This window comes from Rhinolophus hipposideros (genome assembly GCF_964194185.1).
Source record: "Rhinolophus hipposideros genome assembly, chromosome: 9".
Lineage (NCBI taxonomy): Eukaryota > Metazoa > Chordata > Mammalia > Chiroptera > Rhinolophidae > Rhinolophus > Rhinolophus hipposideros.
Window position 1 is genome coordinate 22,489,626 of NC_138055.1, and position 15,454 is coordinate 22,505,079.

At 32.6% G+C, this 15,454-nt stretch overlaps 1 protein-coding gene across 2 annotated transcripts in view; it reads left to right on the forward strand.

Annotated features, from left to right (window-relative positions):
- Nucleotides 1-12,619, forward strand: part of NR2C1 (nuclear receptor subfamily 2 group C member 1) — a 41,607-nt gene extending 28,988 nt beyond the window's left edge. For both annotated transcript variants that reach the window (XM_081061368.1, XM_081061369.1), the window contains exons 10-14: nt 2,415-2,536; nt 6,242-6,381; nt 7,719-7,856; nt 8,773-8,878; nt 10,743-12,619. In XM_081061368.1, coding sequence (XP_080917494.1) covers nt 2,415-2,536; nt 6,242-6,381; nt 7,719-7,856; nt 8,773-8,878; nt 10,743-10,917 — 681 coding nt within the window. In that variant the 3' untranslated portion in view covers nt 10,918-12,619. The remainder of the gene's footprint in view (nt 1-2,414; nt 2,537-6,241; nt 6,382-7,718; nt 7,857-8,772; nt 8,879-10,742) is intronic.
- The last annotated feature ends 2,835 nt before the right edge of the window (nt 12,620-15,454 follow it).

The following is a 15,454-nucleotide window of genomic DNA, read 5'->3' on the forward strand; positions in this document are numbered from 1 at the left end:
ATAACTTGTAAAATAGGTAGCCTAGTTTAGTTCATGTGAACACTTTTTTTTTTTTTAAAAAGCTCAATATATTAAATGTATATAATTTGAAAAATATGTGTAATTCAATTTATAATCCTAAAAGTCCATAGGCATTTGGGGGAAGCTTTAACATCTTTTCAGTAGAAGCTTACCTACTCTGTATAGGGGAAGAAATCTAATATAAAAGACTTGTTTTGTTAGCCGGCATTGGCTCCCTTGATTCATAATGCTAGAGGTGTGTCTTGCCTAAAGAAAATTAAGTATGTAAAACATAAATTAGGACATTCCCGCTCTTTATAAAATACTAAACATGGTAGTCTTAAACAATGAGTTCCTGTATGTGGCAAATAATTTTAATTTTATGACTAAAACAACAAAGTTTTCAATGTTACCATCACTGTTTGTAAATCAAGGTGCATCTTTTAGCCCTTATATCCAATTTTTACATACTTTATTTTTTTGAACTGTTTAGCTAGCAAAGGGTATTTTTGTTGTTGTTTTGCATCTTACTTATTCATCCCCCCAAAGCTAGTAATCTGGTAATTCCCCCAATTTTTGCTCTATTCACCTTGGGCAGTTCTGAAAAGGTCTGAGAGTTTCCAGTTTGTTTATATACATATATATTGTTTATATATATATATGTTTATATACATATATATGTGTATGTATATATACACACTTATGAGTAGAAATAGTTGCATCCTAATTATTACAATTAAGGTTTTTAATATCTGCTTGCCTATAGTTCTCTTAAGAATTATCTTAAATAATGGTATTTTAATTTACTGCTCCAGTAAACATTTCTCAAACATTTAAAAAATTATCTTCTAATAAATGGAATTTCAACTGTTAATTGCCTTGTTGTTTTGTTACTTGGCACCATTTATAAAGAGGTAAATCATTCGTGGCTAATATTAAACAAAGGCAGTTATTTTTATCTAACATTTCTGGAGAACTTTTATATGATTTTGATGAAAACCTTTTGATCTGTGTGGCATCATAGACACCTTTGAGAATCTGATGAAAGCTATATATCCATTCCCCAAAAAAACACATATGGGACATCACCTAGTCCACCCAAGGGGTAGCTATGGCGGTTAACTGTGTGGTGCGTGTCCTTTTTTCGTATATATATTCTCTCTCACACAGAAATTGGATCATCTGTATAATTGTTTGCAGTTTTTTCCACTTAGGTGTCTCTGAGATGTTTTGTTAATGCCATTACATCTCAATTTATCTTACTAATTTTAATACCTACCAGGTACTCTATGGCATGGATTATTCTTTTCCTTAGTGATGGAAATTTGGGTTATTGCCAGCATTTAATTTCTCTGTTAGGAGTAAATACTACAATGGACATATTTATACGTGCTTTTTTTGTGTGTGCAGGTATACAATATTTTTGTGGAATAGAGATTTCGAAGTATCATTATTAGATCGCAGGGTATATTTTAAAGTTTTGATAGATACAGCCAAATTGCCCATCATTTTACCTACATTCAGTAGTATGTGAGTACTTGTTTCTCTGTATCATCACCTACACTTGATATTGTCGATCATTTCAATAATTTCTAAATAGGAAAAAATATTTCTTTTGGGTGAAATTACATTTCACTTATAGCAATAAAAGTTCTCTTTAACAAGATTTTCAAAAATGCTTTTAAAAGTATTTGGATATAGGATATTTTCAACAATGGTCATACATTTAAAATAACGGCCTAAAGTCAGCAGTACAAACTGACAGCCTGTGAGTGTTACAGTCACAGACACATTGCTGTTTTACCTATAGATTAAACAGGGAGATTTGACATACAATCTGCTCTTGGAAAAACTGAAGGAGCAGGCAGTGCTGAGCCCAAATTCCCATATGTTCTCAGTGTGTAGAATTCAAGTCACAGCTATGCCCTTTATCTGGGAATATGCACTGCCCAGATCACACCAGCATTCATATTTGACTGATCACTCTCCTCCCCCTGTAAGCATTTGAATTTGTTAACTCAATAGCCTATATGAATGGCACATTTCACATACAGTATTGCTTCTTAAACTGAATTTGTTGTATACCTTTGTGGATAAAGAAAGGGAGGAAAGGAAAAAACACAGTTAAACCAAGACAGAAAGTAACTTAAAAACACAACCGGATAATATCATGGTTGGTATTTATTAAGTAGGATTCTGCTTGTCTGAATATATTGCTTCGTTAGAAGCTATAATCTACTCATAGATTCTAAATCCTATTTTTAGCTGTAAAATCCAGTGACTTAGATTATTTCAAGATTTGCCTTTTGGTAAATGTATGAGACTTACTGGATAGGTTTACACTTAGCTTCTCCAAAGAAATGATTTAGAGCTGTCCTTTGGAAGGTAATTGACCTCCATCCCTGTTCACCTAGCTCACCATGCCTTCCCCTATGCCCGAGTACCTGAACGTGCACTACATTGGGGAGTCCGCCTCCAGGCTGCTGTTCTTATCAATGCACTGGGCACTTTCCATCCCTTCCTTCCAGGCTTTGGGGTAAGTGTTTTAAAGTCCTTACTTATGAATGTGATTTTTTTTTTTTTTTTTTATAGCACAGATGTACATTAAGCAAGCACTTTTGTTTGGGGAGGATCTGCATTAAAGGAAAAAAAAATGGTATAACATTAGAACTTTGAGTTTTGTCATTTATATTATAAATAATGGCAGCTCGTATTTTTCTGTGTATTTTTTTTATGTGGAAAAGTTTTCATATTTGATAACTTGACTAGTTAACAATTTGAATGGGATGTATATGATGCTGATAAAAATCACGGCCGGAACTTGTCGTAGGCCATCTTTGAGTGACTTAAAGACGGAGGGTGTAAGGATGCCCTAGGGTGGTGGTTTTCCTCCGAGCACCACATTTTCAGGGTTCACCTCAAGCATTTTAACACGGAGGTGAAGCATGCAAAAAATGGAATATGTTTAAAAATAGAAGGAATTGTTTTTCAGTTGTGTGGTTGGAAAAAAGAAAAAGGAAGAAAATGTAAACCGCATAGTACCACTGTGGTCATTTATAAGTTTGGTCCTTCCACTGAATAGAACATCTGTATTCTGTTCTGAAGTAATCAGATGATAATGGACATGGTCTACTCAAATTTATTTAGATTACTTTAACTGGTATGAAGAGGCAGAGACACCATGGAAAAAGTTAAGCCCTTGAAGTCAAATTCATAAAACCCTCTTGGAACCTAAGGTCCATAAGTTTAGTACCTATGGTTTCTTCTATGCAGTTTATTGTTTCAGGTCTTATGTTTAGGAACACACAATGTGATATATAGATGATGTATTACAGAATTTTACATCTGAAACCTATGTAACTTTACACAATTGTCACCCCAATAAACTTTAATTAAGAAAAAGTTAAGCCCGTAGTTACAAAAGTATTATTTTAGTTACAGGACCCTACTCACCAACATGATTTCGTAAACAGTTCACTTGCATATCCTACACATCTGTTACCCCATTTGCCAAGTAGGAATAACTGTCCATCCTTTATCTTTAGAGAATATTTTGAATATAACTAAGAAGGACATCTGAATTATGACTTTAAAAGGCATATATAGAACCCCCCTGTAATTTGGTTTATTAATCAGTGTTGGATATACTATGCATTAAAAAATGTACTTAAGTAATACAATTACACAGACCAAAATCCTGATTTATAATGGTTAACCTTTAAAACAATTGTTGGCTCTTTCTCTCAAAATAACATTTAACTTTCAGAATTTCTCCAAATAAAGTGTTTTTTATTAAGAAAAAATAAATGTAAATTTATACATTAGCAGTTTATTTATTTTAAAGCATTAAATATAGTTCCCTAAACTTGTAAATGGCATACTTAAGCCTTGAAAAGTAACCTGGTGGTATTTTTTGTAATAGGCTATCAATTACAGTAAAACAACAAAAGTAAGGATTGGGAGGGGGTGGATAATTTGAACTCCTTGAATTATTTGTAACACCACTACTGATCTTCAGTACTTCTGTTAAATTAAATGTGATTATCCTGTGGAAATAGTCCAAATGTTGAAGAAACCAAAAATAAAGCCTGAGGTTTCTGATTATAATTTAGTAAAATTGTATAGTGGCAGCCACATTTCCCTGTAACCTGTATTGAAAACTGGTTTGAATGTAACAGCCACAGGACTCTTTGCAATTAGAAGTAACTGTTAGTATAGTGTTCAAGGCCATTAACAGCTATGTAAGCTCTTATTTATTATCACTATCTAAATTATAGTTTGAATTAATCAAATGGATGAGAATTAAGTACTAATGATGGAAATTCTGTTACATGGTAAGAAAAGTTATTCTAGGTCTCCTAGAGACTGGCATTGGTTGCATTTTTATCTCTAGATACAAAACTTGAAAACAAGCTTTAATTTTACAGAAAGAAACATAAATATTAATCATTTTCTAAAAATCGAGTTTGTTTTGATCACTTACTTTATTAATAGAGGGAACAATAGCTTAAAGAATCTTAAAGGGTGGTTAATACTGTTTGTATTTTATAAGACTTCTGTGTTTTACAAGGATGTTGCTTTTCTGTTTAAGATTTGTGGTTTCAATACTTACAGTAATTCAGTTTACATAATTAGATAAGTGATTATACAGTAGTATCGATGCTGTTGGGAGTGCGGGGCACTTAGCATGATTTGGCTGGAGTAAAGGCAGCAGTTCTCTACCTAGATTCTTATAACCAAAAGATCAAGCTGTATCACCGTTTGCTACAGGAGACTTTATTTTTTGAATAACTTAAAAACACCTTCCATTGAATGTTAAGTCTGAAAGTTAAATCTTTTAAAACCCCACTGAAACAAAGTAATGTTTACTATAACTGTGGGTTCCAGCTCTGTTGCCGAATAACTATTTTTTCCCTAAGGGACATGCCTACATTTCAAACAGACGCTGCCAGATAAAGTGTAATGCTTTGGGTTTATTTGTGTAGAAGCCAAGTGGTTAGGTCATCCCCAGATATGGATGACTTCAAAAGTCATATCCCTTTATCACAATAGTATAAACAATGATCTGATCTCTAATTATGAGTGCTACATGCATATTTTAACGAACATTAACAATATACTGTAGTAGTTAGATAAAAGTGACTCTGCTGTCAGGCCCTTAGAAAGACTTTTTCTAACCACTTTACCTGAACCCCGTTCCTCCTCCCCCATTTTCTAGTGCATTATCCTAGTTGTAGTAACGTGGAATTTTTATTATCTGAAACTAACTTAATGTATATCCAACCATATGTATATGTGTAATATTTATATAAAACATTTGAAATGATACATTTATTATGTTTCCCTTCTGTTTCATGAAGGCAGACTTAATCCATCTTTTTTGTTGCTATTCCTCCTGTGCTTAGAACAGTGCCTGACTTAGATGTCATGGCCTGTTCACATAATTATATCCTACACCTATTTCAGTTATTAATTGCCTCACAATAACTGTAATAGGTATAGGATATAAAGTGTCTCTTCATTTTATAAAGCTAAGCAGCCTAAGACTTGGGAAGCTTAGTTTGCCTAATTTCAAATCAATAATAAGGAGATGATCTAAGTTTTAAAACTTTGGTCTCTTGATTCCTATTTTAGTATTTTTTTCTACTTGCTCATGCTGCTGAGATGTCTTATTTAGAACTTCAGGAAAGGACTTTTGAGCTTTCCTATCTTCATTACTCCTAGTAAAATCCTTGGTATCTCATTTATAGGGATACTGATAGCTCATCAGAAACATAATTTAAAAAGAAACCATTTCTCCAAGGTTATTGGTTGCTTACCATCAAATAATTCTAATGGCCTTGTTTTAAAAAATATTTACCTGCATTTAAAGCAAAAGAAAACTTGGGAAATGTTTTTTAAATGTATGCTTTTATTTTCAATTTTTAAAAAACAATCTTTAAGCTATCTTTTTCCATGAAATGTGGGATTAATGCCCCAACTTCTGTAGTTTGAAACTGTTCTTATAAACTGTCTGATTGATTAATGAGCTAGCTAATGTTTAAATTTCTAAGCCTTCCTCATCAATTGCTATCAGGTATATAAAACACAATAATTGATAGAGTCCATGCCCAGTTGGTCTTTCTAGAGTAATTGTACTTCAGTAGTATTTTGCTTTTAAATATATGAGTCAGATGTAAACTTTCTAAAATATGTTTTAATAATATCTGATTTGTGTGTGTGTGTGTGTGTGTTTTAATAGGCAAGAAAACAGCATATCGTTGGTGAAAGCTTATTGGAATGAACTTTTTACTCTTGGTCTTGCCCAATGCTGGCAAGTAATGAATGTGGCAACTATATTAGCAACATTTGTCAATTGTCTTCACAGTAGCCTTCAACAAGGTAAAAAGCACTGTATTTCCTTTTCCAGAATATAAGAGGGGATGTCAGTTTTATAAAGTGTTATTATCTGATGATAATGTCTTAGATACTAACATCCTTTTTACTTAGATAATATTTACATTTTTATAATTTCATTGATCACCCAAAAATATTTTTAAATGAGAGTACAACAGAATTAAAGCAAGTATATTTAAGTCTGGCTGGCTATTTCTGACCAGGACTTGTGAATTTTTGTACTTTTGTATAGGTACCAAGGAATCCAGGGTGAGCTTATGTAGAAGTTCAAATATTTTAAATATTTTTTAAAAGGAGATCAAATATTTTAAAATGTATTCTTCCAGCCAATTTTTAAAGTAATTTTCCTCACTGTGACCATTTGAATCCCAAGATAAGCTGATTTTTTAAAGTACTGAAGAGTCACAGAACTCCCTTTTTCCTTTTCTTGATGCCAACGTAATTACAACTCTCATTCATTTGAGGAGACAGGTAGTCACTGATTTATAAATATTTAACTTTAGAATGGCATATGACTAAGAGGGTGCCCACTCCTCAAATAGAAAATGCCTTTTGAGTTCAGAAATAATTTATAGATTAGGAATTATGTTTTATTTCCTTATCATATTCCGTTTCCCATTGTATTGTATCATTTTTAAATTATCTGCTTCCTCCTCTTTAGGGGCAGAGAAATCACCTTAAAATCTTATCAACAGTAGATCTGTTAGAAAGCAGCACTACATTCCCATTTTATTTGTGGACTCCTATTCTTAATTCATTTCTCTTTGTGTTGCATTATGTAGCCTACCTTCGCTAAAGCTGTAGTTGACAAATCAGATGTGTTTTAAATGCAATAAATTCAAATGTTTATCATTAACGTTTACTCAATTTTTCTTTGGTCTTGGCAATGTGTTTTGTGAAATATTTTTATTTTAGTACTGTTGGTAACATAAAAATCTAAATGATTTTGCTCATTTTTAAAAATCAATATAAGCTTAAATAAAAACCTGTTACCAAAATTTGAATCTTCTGTGCTTTGATTGGCCAGTTTTTCAGATGGTTGTCTTTATAGTTTATCTTCTTAAAGATATATCTTGCAAGGAAACATTACACTTAGGGTTTTTTATACTAAGAGCTTGTTTTGTTTTTTTTTCTTGAATGAACAGCGTCTGAAGATCATTAATTAGTTTCATCTATACTTGCAGAAATACTGAATTTTAAACATTTATAGGTTGGTTATATTTAAAGCTGGAAATTAGTGAGATGGGAATATGTTTGATAAAAATAGTCATACATTTTAGCCAAAAACTTTTATTTGCTTGTTTGTTTATTTTTAATTAAAGATAAAATGTCAACAGAAAGAAGGAAATTATTGATGGAGCACATCTTCAAACTACAGGAGTTTTGTAACAGCATGGTTAAACTCTGCATTGATGGATATGAATATGCCTACCTGAAGGCTATAGTACTCTTCAGTCCAGGTATGTAAATATTGACTTCTTATTTAAAATATAATTTTTGAGGGCATGGAGAAATTGGAACCCTCATACATTGCTGGTGGTAATATACGACGGTGCAGTTAAAGTGGAAACAACCCAAGTAAACATAATATACGCATACAGAGGAATATCATTCAGCCATAAAACGAAATTCTGATAAATGCTACAACATGGATGAACCTTGGAAACAGTATGCTAAGTACCCTCTTACCTAACAATAGTAGGTTTTTAAATAAATATAAATATAGTACAGAATATAGTCTACAAATATTTCATTGGATTAAAATGTCTTTTTAACTAAGCTGAGTCATTTCGTTTTTTATTCCTGTTAAAAGCAAAATGAGCAAAATCTTTCCTACCACTTTTGTAGTAGAGAAAGCTATTTATTTTAGTAGAAGCCATTGGTCTCATTTTTTTTATTATATGTTAGAATATGTGTATGAGATCAAATAGTTTTAAAGGTTTGAAGTGTAGTGCGTGGTATTTAGTAATATTTGTGGAAAGAGCCACACATAAGATGGGGCTTCATTTTTGACCAAAATGTTCTTTCTCCCTTTCCACCTCCTCTCTACTAGATGCCTTATTACTGTGTTTCCCCAAAAATGAGATCTAGCCGGACAATCAGCTGTAATGTGTCTTTTAGAGCAAAAATTAATAAAAGACCTGGTATTATTTTAGATTATATTAGATTAGACTAGATTATGTTTATTATGTTATGTGATATATGATATTATATGATATAAGACCGGGTCTTATAGTAAAATAAGACCCGGTCTTATATTAACTTTTGCTCCAAAAGACACATTAGAGCTGATTGTCCGGCTAGGTCTTATTTTCAGGGAAACACGATAAGTGAACATTCAGAAGTAGGGTAACATTGTATTCTTTAATGTTTCAGATCATCCAGGCCTAGAAAACATGGAACAGATTGAGAAATTTCAGGAAAAGGCTTATGTGGAATTTCAAGATTATATAACCAAAACATATCCAGATGACACCTACAGGTATCTAGAAGTTAAATACTGTTTAATTAAATTCATCTTAAAATTTTTTGTGAATCTATTATTTTCCATTCCAAAAGTAATTAAATATTCTAGTCAATCTTGACCTTTCAAATAAGTAATGCTGTTAAAAGCAGTATACATTGTTACAAGTCCTTTACATGTAATATTTCATTCAGTTCTTACGTTTTATATAGGAGACTTTAGCACAGAGAGGTTAAGTAATTTGCCCACAGTCACACAGGAAATGGCAGGGCCTGACTGTGAACGTAGGTAGTCTGACTATAATACCCAAACTCTTTTATTTTCTTCAGATGAAATGATGAATTTTATTAATAAAGGTGGGGGGGAATGACTGAACAAACAAATACCATTAGGCTATTTTTATAATTAATTTTGAAATTTGGTTTATATTTCTACCAAGGTATTTCTTACCAACGTCTTTTGAAAAAGAAAGAAATTGTAAGAGCAATTCAATATTTGAAGAGGGATATAGTATCATAGTGAAGCACATGGCCATCAGAGCCAGAGTACCTGGGTTGGATTCCTGATCATAACTTTACTAGATGTATGACCTTGGGCAAGTTATTTAACGTCTGTTTCAATTTCTTTACTGTAAAAGGGAAATAATAGTATCCACATTTTACAATTAGTTTAACAACTAAATCAGTTAATGTATTTAAAGAGCTTATAACAGTGTCCTTTATATAGCAAGAGTTATATAAATGTGTTTTCTAACATTATTATTTAACATACTTCAAGCTAATAAAAGAACATTTCACATACAATAATGTTTTGCATATATTGAATAATAGATTCATAAGCCAGTTTCATCAAGAAAATCAGCCTTAGTTTATGTAACCAGTGTCTTACCCTGCTTTCCACCAGTTCTGTGGATGCTGCTCAGCTGATGGGAACAAAATGAACTGAGCAATTTCAGTAGAATACGTGGCTATAGGAAGATCACTTAATCATGGGGCTGCTGGCTTCCTTTGATCTCAGGTGTTGGAGTGCAAGGCCTTAAACTAGAGGAAAAAAGTTTCTAATGTTGTTTTATACCTCATTATACAAATAAATACAGCACTTAAATTTTTTCTCCTTTAGACAGACAGCTGTTTGCTGATCTCTGTTCTGTTGGGTTCCAGGTGCTTTGACAGGTCTCTGGGATTCTTTCTGTTTCTTACATTCCTATTTACTTAGAAATAATAAATTGTTTTTGGATAGCAGTTTTCAGTTTATAATGTACTTTCACAGAGGACATTATCCTGCCAAAATTTAAGAACCTCACTAGCACAGAAACTGCCAGAGATCATTTCGTTCATTTTCACAACACTGTGAGAGAGACACAAAGTAGTGGCTTACACACATTCACATAGCTAGGGGGCAATTGAATCAAGGTTTGAATCCAGTGATCTTGATTCCATACTCTGTGCTCTTCACAGTGATGACACCTATTTCTTGTTTTGCCATTCCCAATAGTTTTTTGTAAAGCAAAACTAAGAAACTATTATCAGGGAGCATTGTGTGTCCTGATAACACAAAATATTGTTGTTCTTACGAGCTCAGATGAGCTCCTATACCATTCTTAAATATGTAATTTGCTCCATGGTTTACCAGCGTAGCTCCCTGGCCCGTACAGCCAACTGGAGACAGCACAGCATAGCAACTAGCAAGGCTTTCCAAGAGTCTGCCAGACTGCGCTTATGTCCAGTTGGCTGTTGTATACTCTAAGGCTGAAAATACTAAGGCTTTTCTTGTATTAAATTAGGCCACAAACAATACACATGCAGAAATTACTTGTATTTGTCTACTAAATCTCTCTTTGATTTATGACCTTATTTCCCCCTTTCCACTTTTTTCTTTTTAGATTGTCTAGACTGCTACTCAGATTGCCGGCTTTGAGATTGATGAATGCTACCATCACTGAAGAGTTGTTTTTCAAAGGTCTCATTGGCAATGTACGAATTGACAGTGTCATCCCACATATTTTAAAAATGGAACCTGCAGATTATAACTCACAAATAATTGGTCACAGCATTTGAAAGCTAAGAGCTCAGTGTAAACTTACTGTTCTTTCTCAGAACACAAGAAGACACCAAATTGAACTCTTGCTTCCAGGGCATCTAGAAATTTTACCTTTCAGTAATAACCAAAAACCAAGGTATTTTTATTTTAACTTCCTTAAGAAGAATTTTGACTGGGCGGGTAGCAGGAATTAGAATTCCCCTTCCTGTCTTATTTAAGTGAAAAAGAAATACTACGAATTTATCCTTAAGATGACATCTAAAGTCGTTACCTCTTAACTATCTAAACTACAATGTATCATTATATCTTATTTCATTTTGTAAAAGAAATAAATTAGTCCTTTTTTTTCAGAATTGTGTTTTATTCATGTTTAACTTCATTATGAGCTAGTATAAACACATAGTCATCAGCTGTCTCTGAGAATGTCCTTGTATTTTGCTCTTCTATAATATAACCTGTTTCAATTACTATGTCAAAAGATTATTTTATGCCCAATGGTGTAATAACATTAGAACCAGAGGATATAATAATTGAATATATATATATTTTTTTCATTTGTAAATATCATGGCACCCTTAGCATAGACCGCTCTCATTGCTGGCAATGAGACGTAGGTCATTCGTGATTTTAAGAGTTGACTTTTTAGTGTTGTGTATTAGTTACAAGCACTTTTTATTTATGTATGTAGCAGAAAGTTATTTCTGAGAATAAGATAGGGTTCATGTTTTAATATTTTTGGTTTACTGCTGTGTTTCAAAAGTAGTAGAGATTGATTGGGCCCAAAATGTTTCAGTATTGAAAAATAGATATTAAAAGTGTCCATTCCATAAAAAGCATCTGTCCTTTCCCTCTTTTCTGATCTGCATTATAACTTCCTGACCCTTCCATGGGTTTTAGCCAATTTCTTTTAGATCATTAGAAATACATAATTTGTTAAGTAATGGATTTATCATAGTCAATCTTTGTTTTCAAGGTGAGTGAAACAATTATTTTCAAGCAGTTGATAATTTTTTTAAATTTAAATTTTTAATATACAAAGGAATATGCACTGATTTTTCACTGTAAAGAGGGGAGGGCTGTTTTAATATGAGCATCAGCCTGAAGCCTTGTTATTGCCACAACAAAAGCATTTTAGACTCCTTGGATGTCTACCACGATAATGTTTTCCTTAGCAAACCTGATATTGTTAAATATTTCTTTGCTCTGATTTCGTGATGAATTGTTTTGGTATGTTTATTTGTTGATTTAAAAAAAACAAATACGGAGATTTTATTGCACTCAGTACGTTTTTTATAAAGATTTTTGCAGTAGAAAAGAAGTGAATTTGGGAGGAGGCTGTGGATTTTACTAATTACTACTTTATAGAAAAGCTAATGTTTAAAAATACCAACTTACAGTCTTTACCAACTCATGAAGGGAAACTTTTTTCCCTATTTAAAACACGATTTTTGTCAACAGGTTTACTTATAATTACCAGCTGGGAGAAACTACATTTACTACAAAATACTCAAATGAAAAAACCAATAGGTTTATACCTTTATAAATCCAAAGAAGTAAGCCAAAGATTTAGGAAAATGATTCTTTAAAATAATGTACTATTGGTCAATTAAGACACGTGTCTTTCAGGTATTTTTCCTGATTAAATTTGTAGTTATATTTGGAAGTGTTTTTAAAACTATATTAAAATGTGACCTGCATTACAAACTTCTGTTTCCTGACAGTATATTTGGTTTCAGAGTCCTATTTGTTCAATAGTCATCTATTTGTTTGTTTGTTACACTGTTAAGAAATCTCTAGTGAGATTTATTGAAGTACTTCCAGGAAGAGAAAACTGTGGAAAACATTTCCATACCCAATATTTTAGGATTATTACAATTCAGTTTGAAGACTTCCAGCTAAGTACTACAGATTGACTATTAATTTATTTTCTTTCTCTCCTAAAATATCAGTAAAATGACAGTAAAGTGTAACTAGACAATGGCAAAATAGAAGAAATCAAAGGATAAGAGAATTCAATAAATTTTTGGAAAACAAAATACAGTACAGAAAAACTGATTTAGCAGAGCCAGAATCAAAGAAACTCTAATCTGAATGCCTGCAAAAGGCAGTGCAGTGAGAGAGAAGCCAGTATACCTTGCAGTATCCAGAAAAGATGTTCAGTACCCAGAGGAATCAGGTGCTCATATTCAAAGTTGATGCTTGGGACATAGAAAAGGAAGAATTGGTTACAAGTCTACAGAATCATTGAACTACATGTCTTTCTCTACCCTTAAGTCGGGTGGCTACTTTCTGTTTTTCTGCCTTTTTGAGCAGGAGGCCAGAGGTAAATTTTCAGAGAAACTAACTGAAGATCATAGGATTTACAGGATACCAAGGATAACAGAAGGCTTGGATTAGATACAGGATTAAAAATGTGGGTTAAGTGAAAATCTGCATTCTGAATGTGGGTTCCCTAACGGTGATCCTAGAATGCTGGCCAATCAGGTATAGGCTTCTTTGTTAGGAATTTTTTCTTCAGAGAAAGTAACTGCCTCCAAAGAAAAGCTCTCTAGTCAGTCACTTTCGGTTGTGCCTCAGTAAGAAGCCTGACTGCCACTATCACTTCAGTGAAGCCCACTGATTTCCTAATCATATCTATACCTGGTGTTTCCATTCAACTCCCTAGAGCCTACTGTTAAATATGAGCTTAAAACCAGGATCACCAGACATTTGAGGAAAATACCTTAATACTTAAGAGACCAGACATGACTGGGGCTGCGGGGGTGGGGTGGGGGGCAGATACAATGCAGGGATCAGAAAAATATCCATCCCCCAATATAGTTTATATTTTGAAAGCAACTAGATGTATCCATTAAATGAAAACAGGAAGCTTTAAGGAGCGAGGAACTGCCCCTGGAAATAAATGTTAGCCAAAGCATTTCATTAGGAGGGTTGGAAAATAAAAGTTGTTGAGGAACTCACCCTGAAAATGTAACAAAAAACAAAAATATAGTAAGAAAAGATAAAATTAGGGAATCAAATTTGGAGGTCTTTAATAGTAAGAGTTTAAGAAAAGACGGAGGGTGTTGAGGGGAGAAAAGTGTATGGTTATAAAATGGTTAATAGGAGAGATCATTGTGATAGAACAGTATCTTGACTGGTGACATACAGGAATTTACATGTGATAAAATTGTATAGAACTAAACACAAATGAGTAAAAGTAAAACGGACATCTGAATAACATCAGTGAATTGTGTTGTCAGTATCCTGGGGGTGATGATGATATATTGTAGTTTGCAAAAATGTTTTGTTACACCATTAAGAGAAACAGAAAAGTATAAACAGGATCTCTCGCTCTATTACCTTACACCTGCATGTGAATCTATTAACTCTCAATTTAAAATTTCAAGGTAAAAAACAAAAAACTTGAAGATAAGGAAATTATTACTTAGGTAATGGTCATTGGCTGCTAAAATCACAAAAAGTGAAACAAGCAGACACCATGTGTGCTTTCTGATGGAATATATACTTAACAAACCCCACAAATCTGGTCAAGCACCTAGGTTTAATTACTAATGTACAGGAAATACAGGGGATAGAAGAATACAAAGACATAATCAACAAAATACAGACTGGAAAACTACAAGAGAAACTGCCAGTTTCTTCATCAAATAAATTGGAAGGACAAAAAAGGCAAGAGTGGAGAATGGCAGAACCCTATAGATTAAAAGAAATTTAAATGAAAATCAGTTACAATATATGAACCTTATTTGGAAAACTGTAAAAATATTATGAAACAATTGGAATTTGAAGCCTCTGAATATTTGATTATATTAAGGAATTACTAACTTTAATGTGTCATAGGGGAATATGGTTATGTTTTTAAAAGTTCTTATATAGAAATATTTCAGATAAATTTTTTTTAAATAGTAAAAAAGTTCATGAAAGTCACAGTTCAACATAAATTCAAATGTGACATGATTTTGAGCAATTATTGAGAGTAAAAATTTGACCCTGATATTTTGAAGTTTTTCCTTTGGAGTTGAAAATTTAGTAGCATAAAATTAAATCCCTTTTCTGGATCTAGTCATATTACTGGATCCTTTCAATAAATAATATTGTGTTTCAGTTTTTAAACTCTTACAATTACGAAAACCTGAAGTTGTAATTCGAATGTAAATCTTACCAACCTTGACCTTTTAAAGAAATGATATGGTGACTAGAGCCTAGAAGAGCACAGGATGAGAAGAGGTGAAGGAAGTTATGTGTTAAATTTCTCATCTCAAATAGTTGAGAATCAAGAGAGAATGTTCCAAATTGATGGGTCAAGGAATATAGGTTTTAAAGCATATTATTTAAAATCATAAAATAACCACTGGAAAATTAGAAATAATGTTCATTTATATCCTTTATTTAAAATTTCAAATGTGCACAAATTTTCTAATTTTAAATGTTTAAATTTTGAATTTTAACCTTGCAAATAAAGCACCAAATCCTTGAGAGCAGATACTTATTCTTCCTCGCTCCCCTACCTACACAGCACTAGTTACTCAACATCATTATGTGCTCAATATT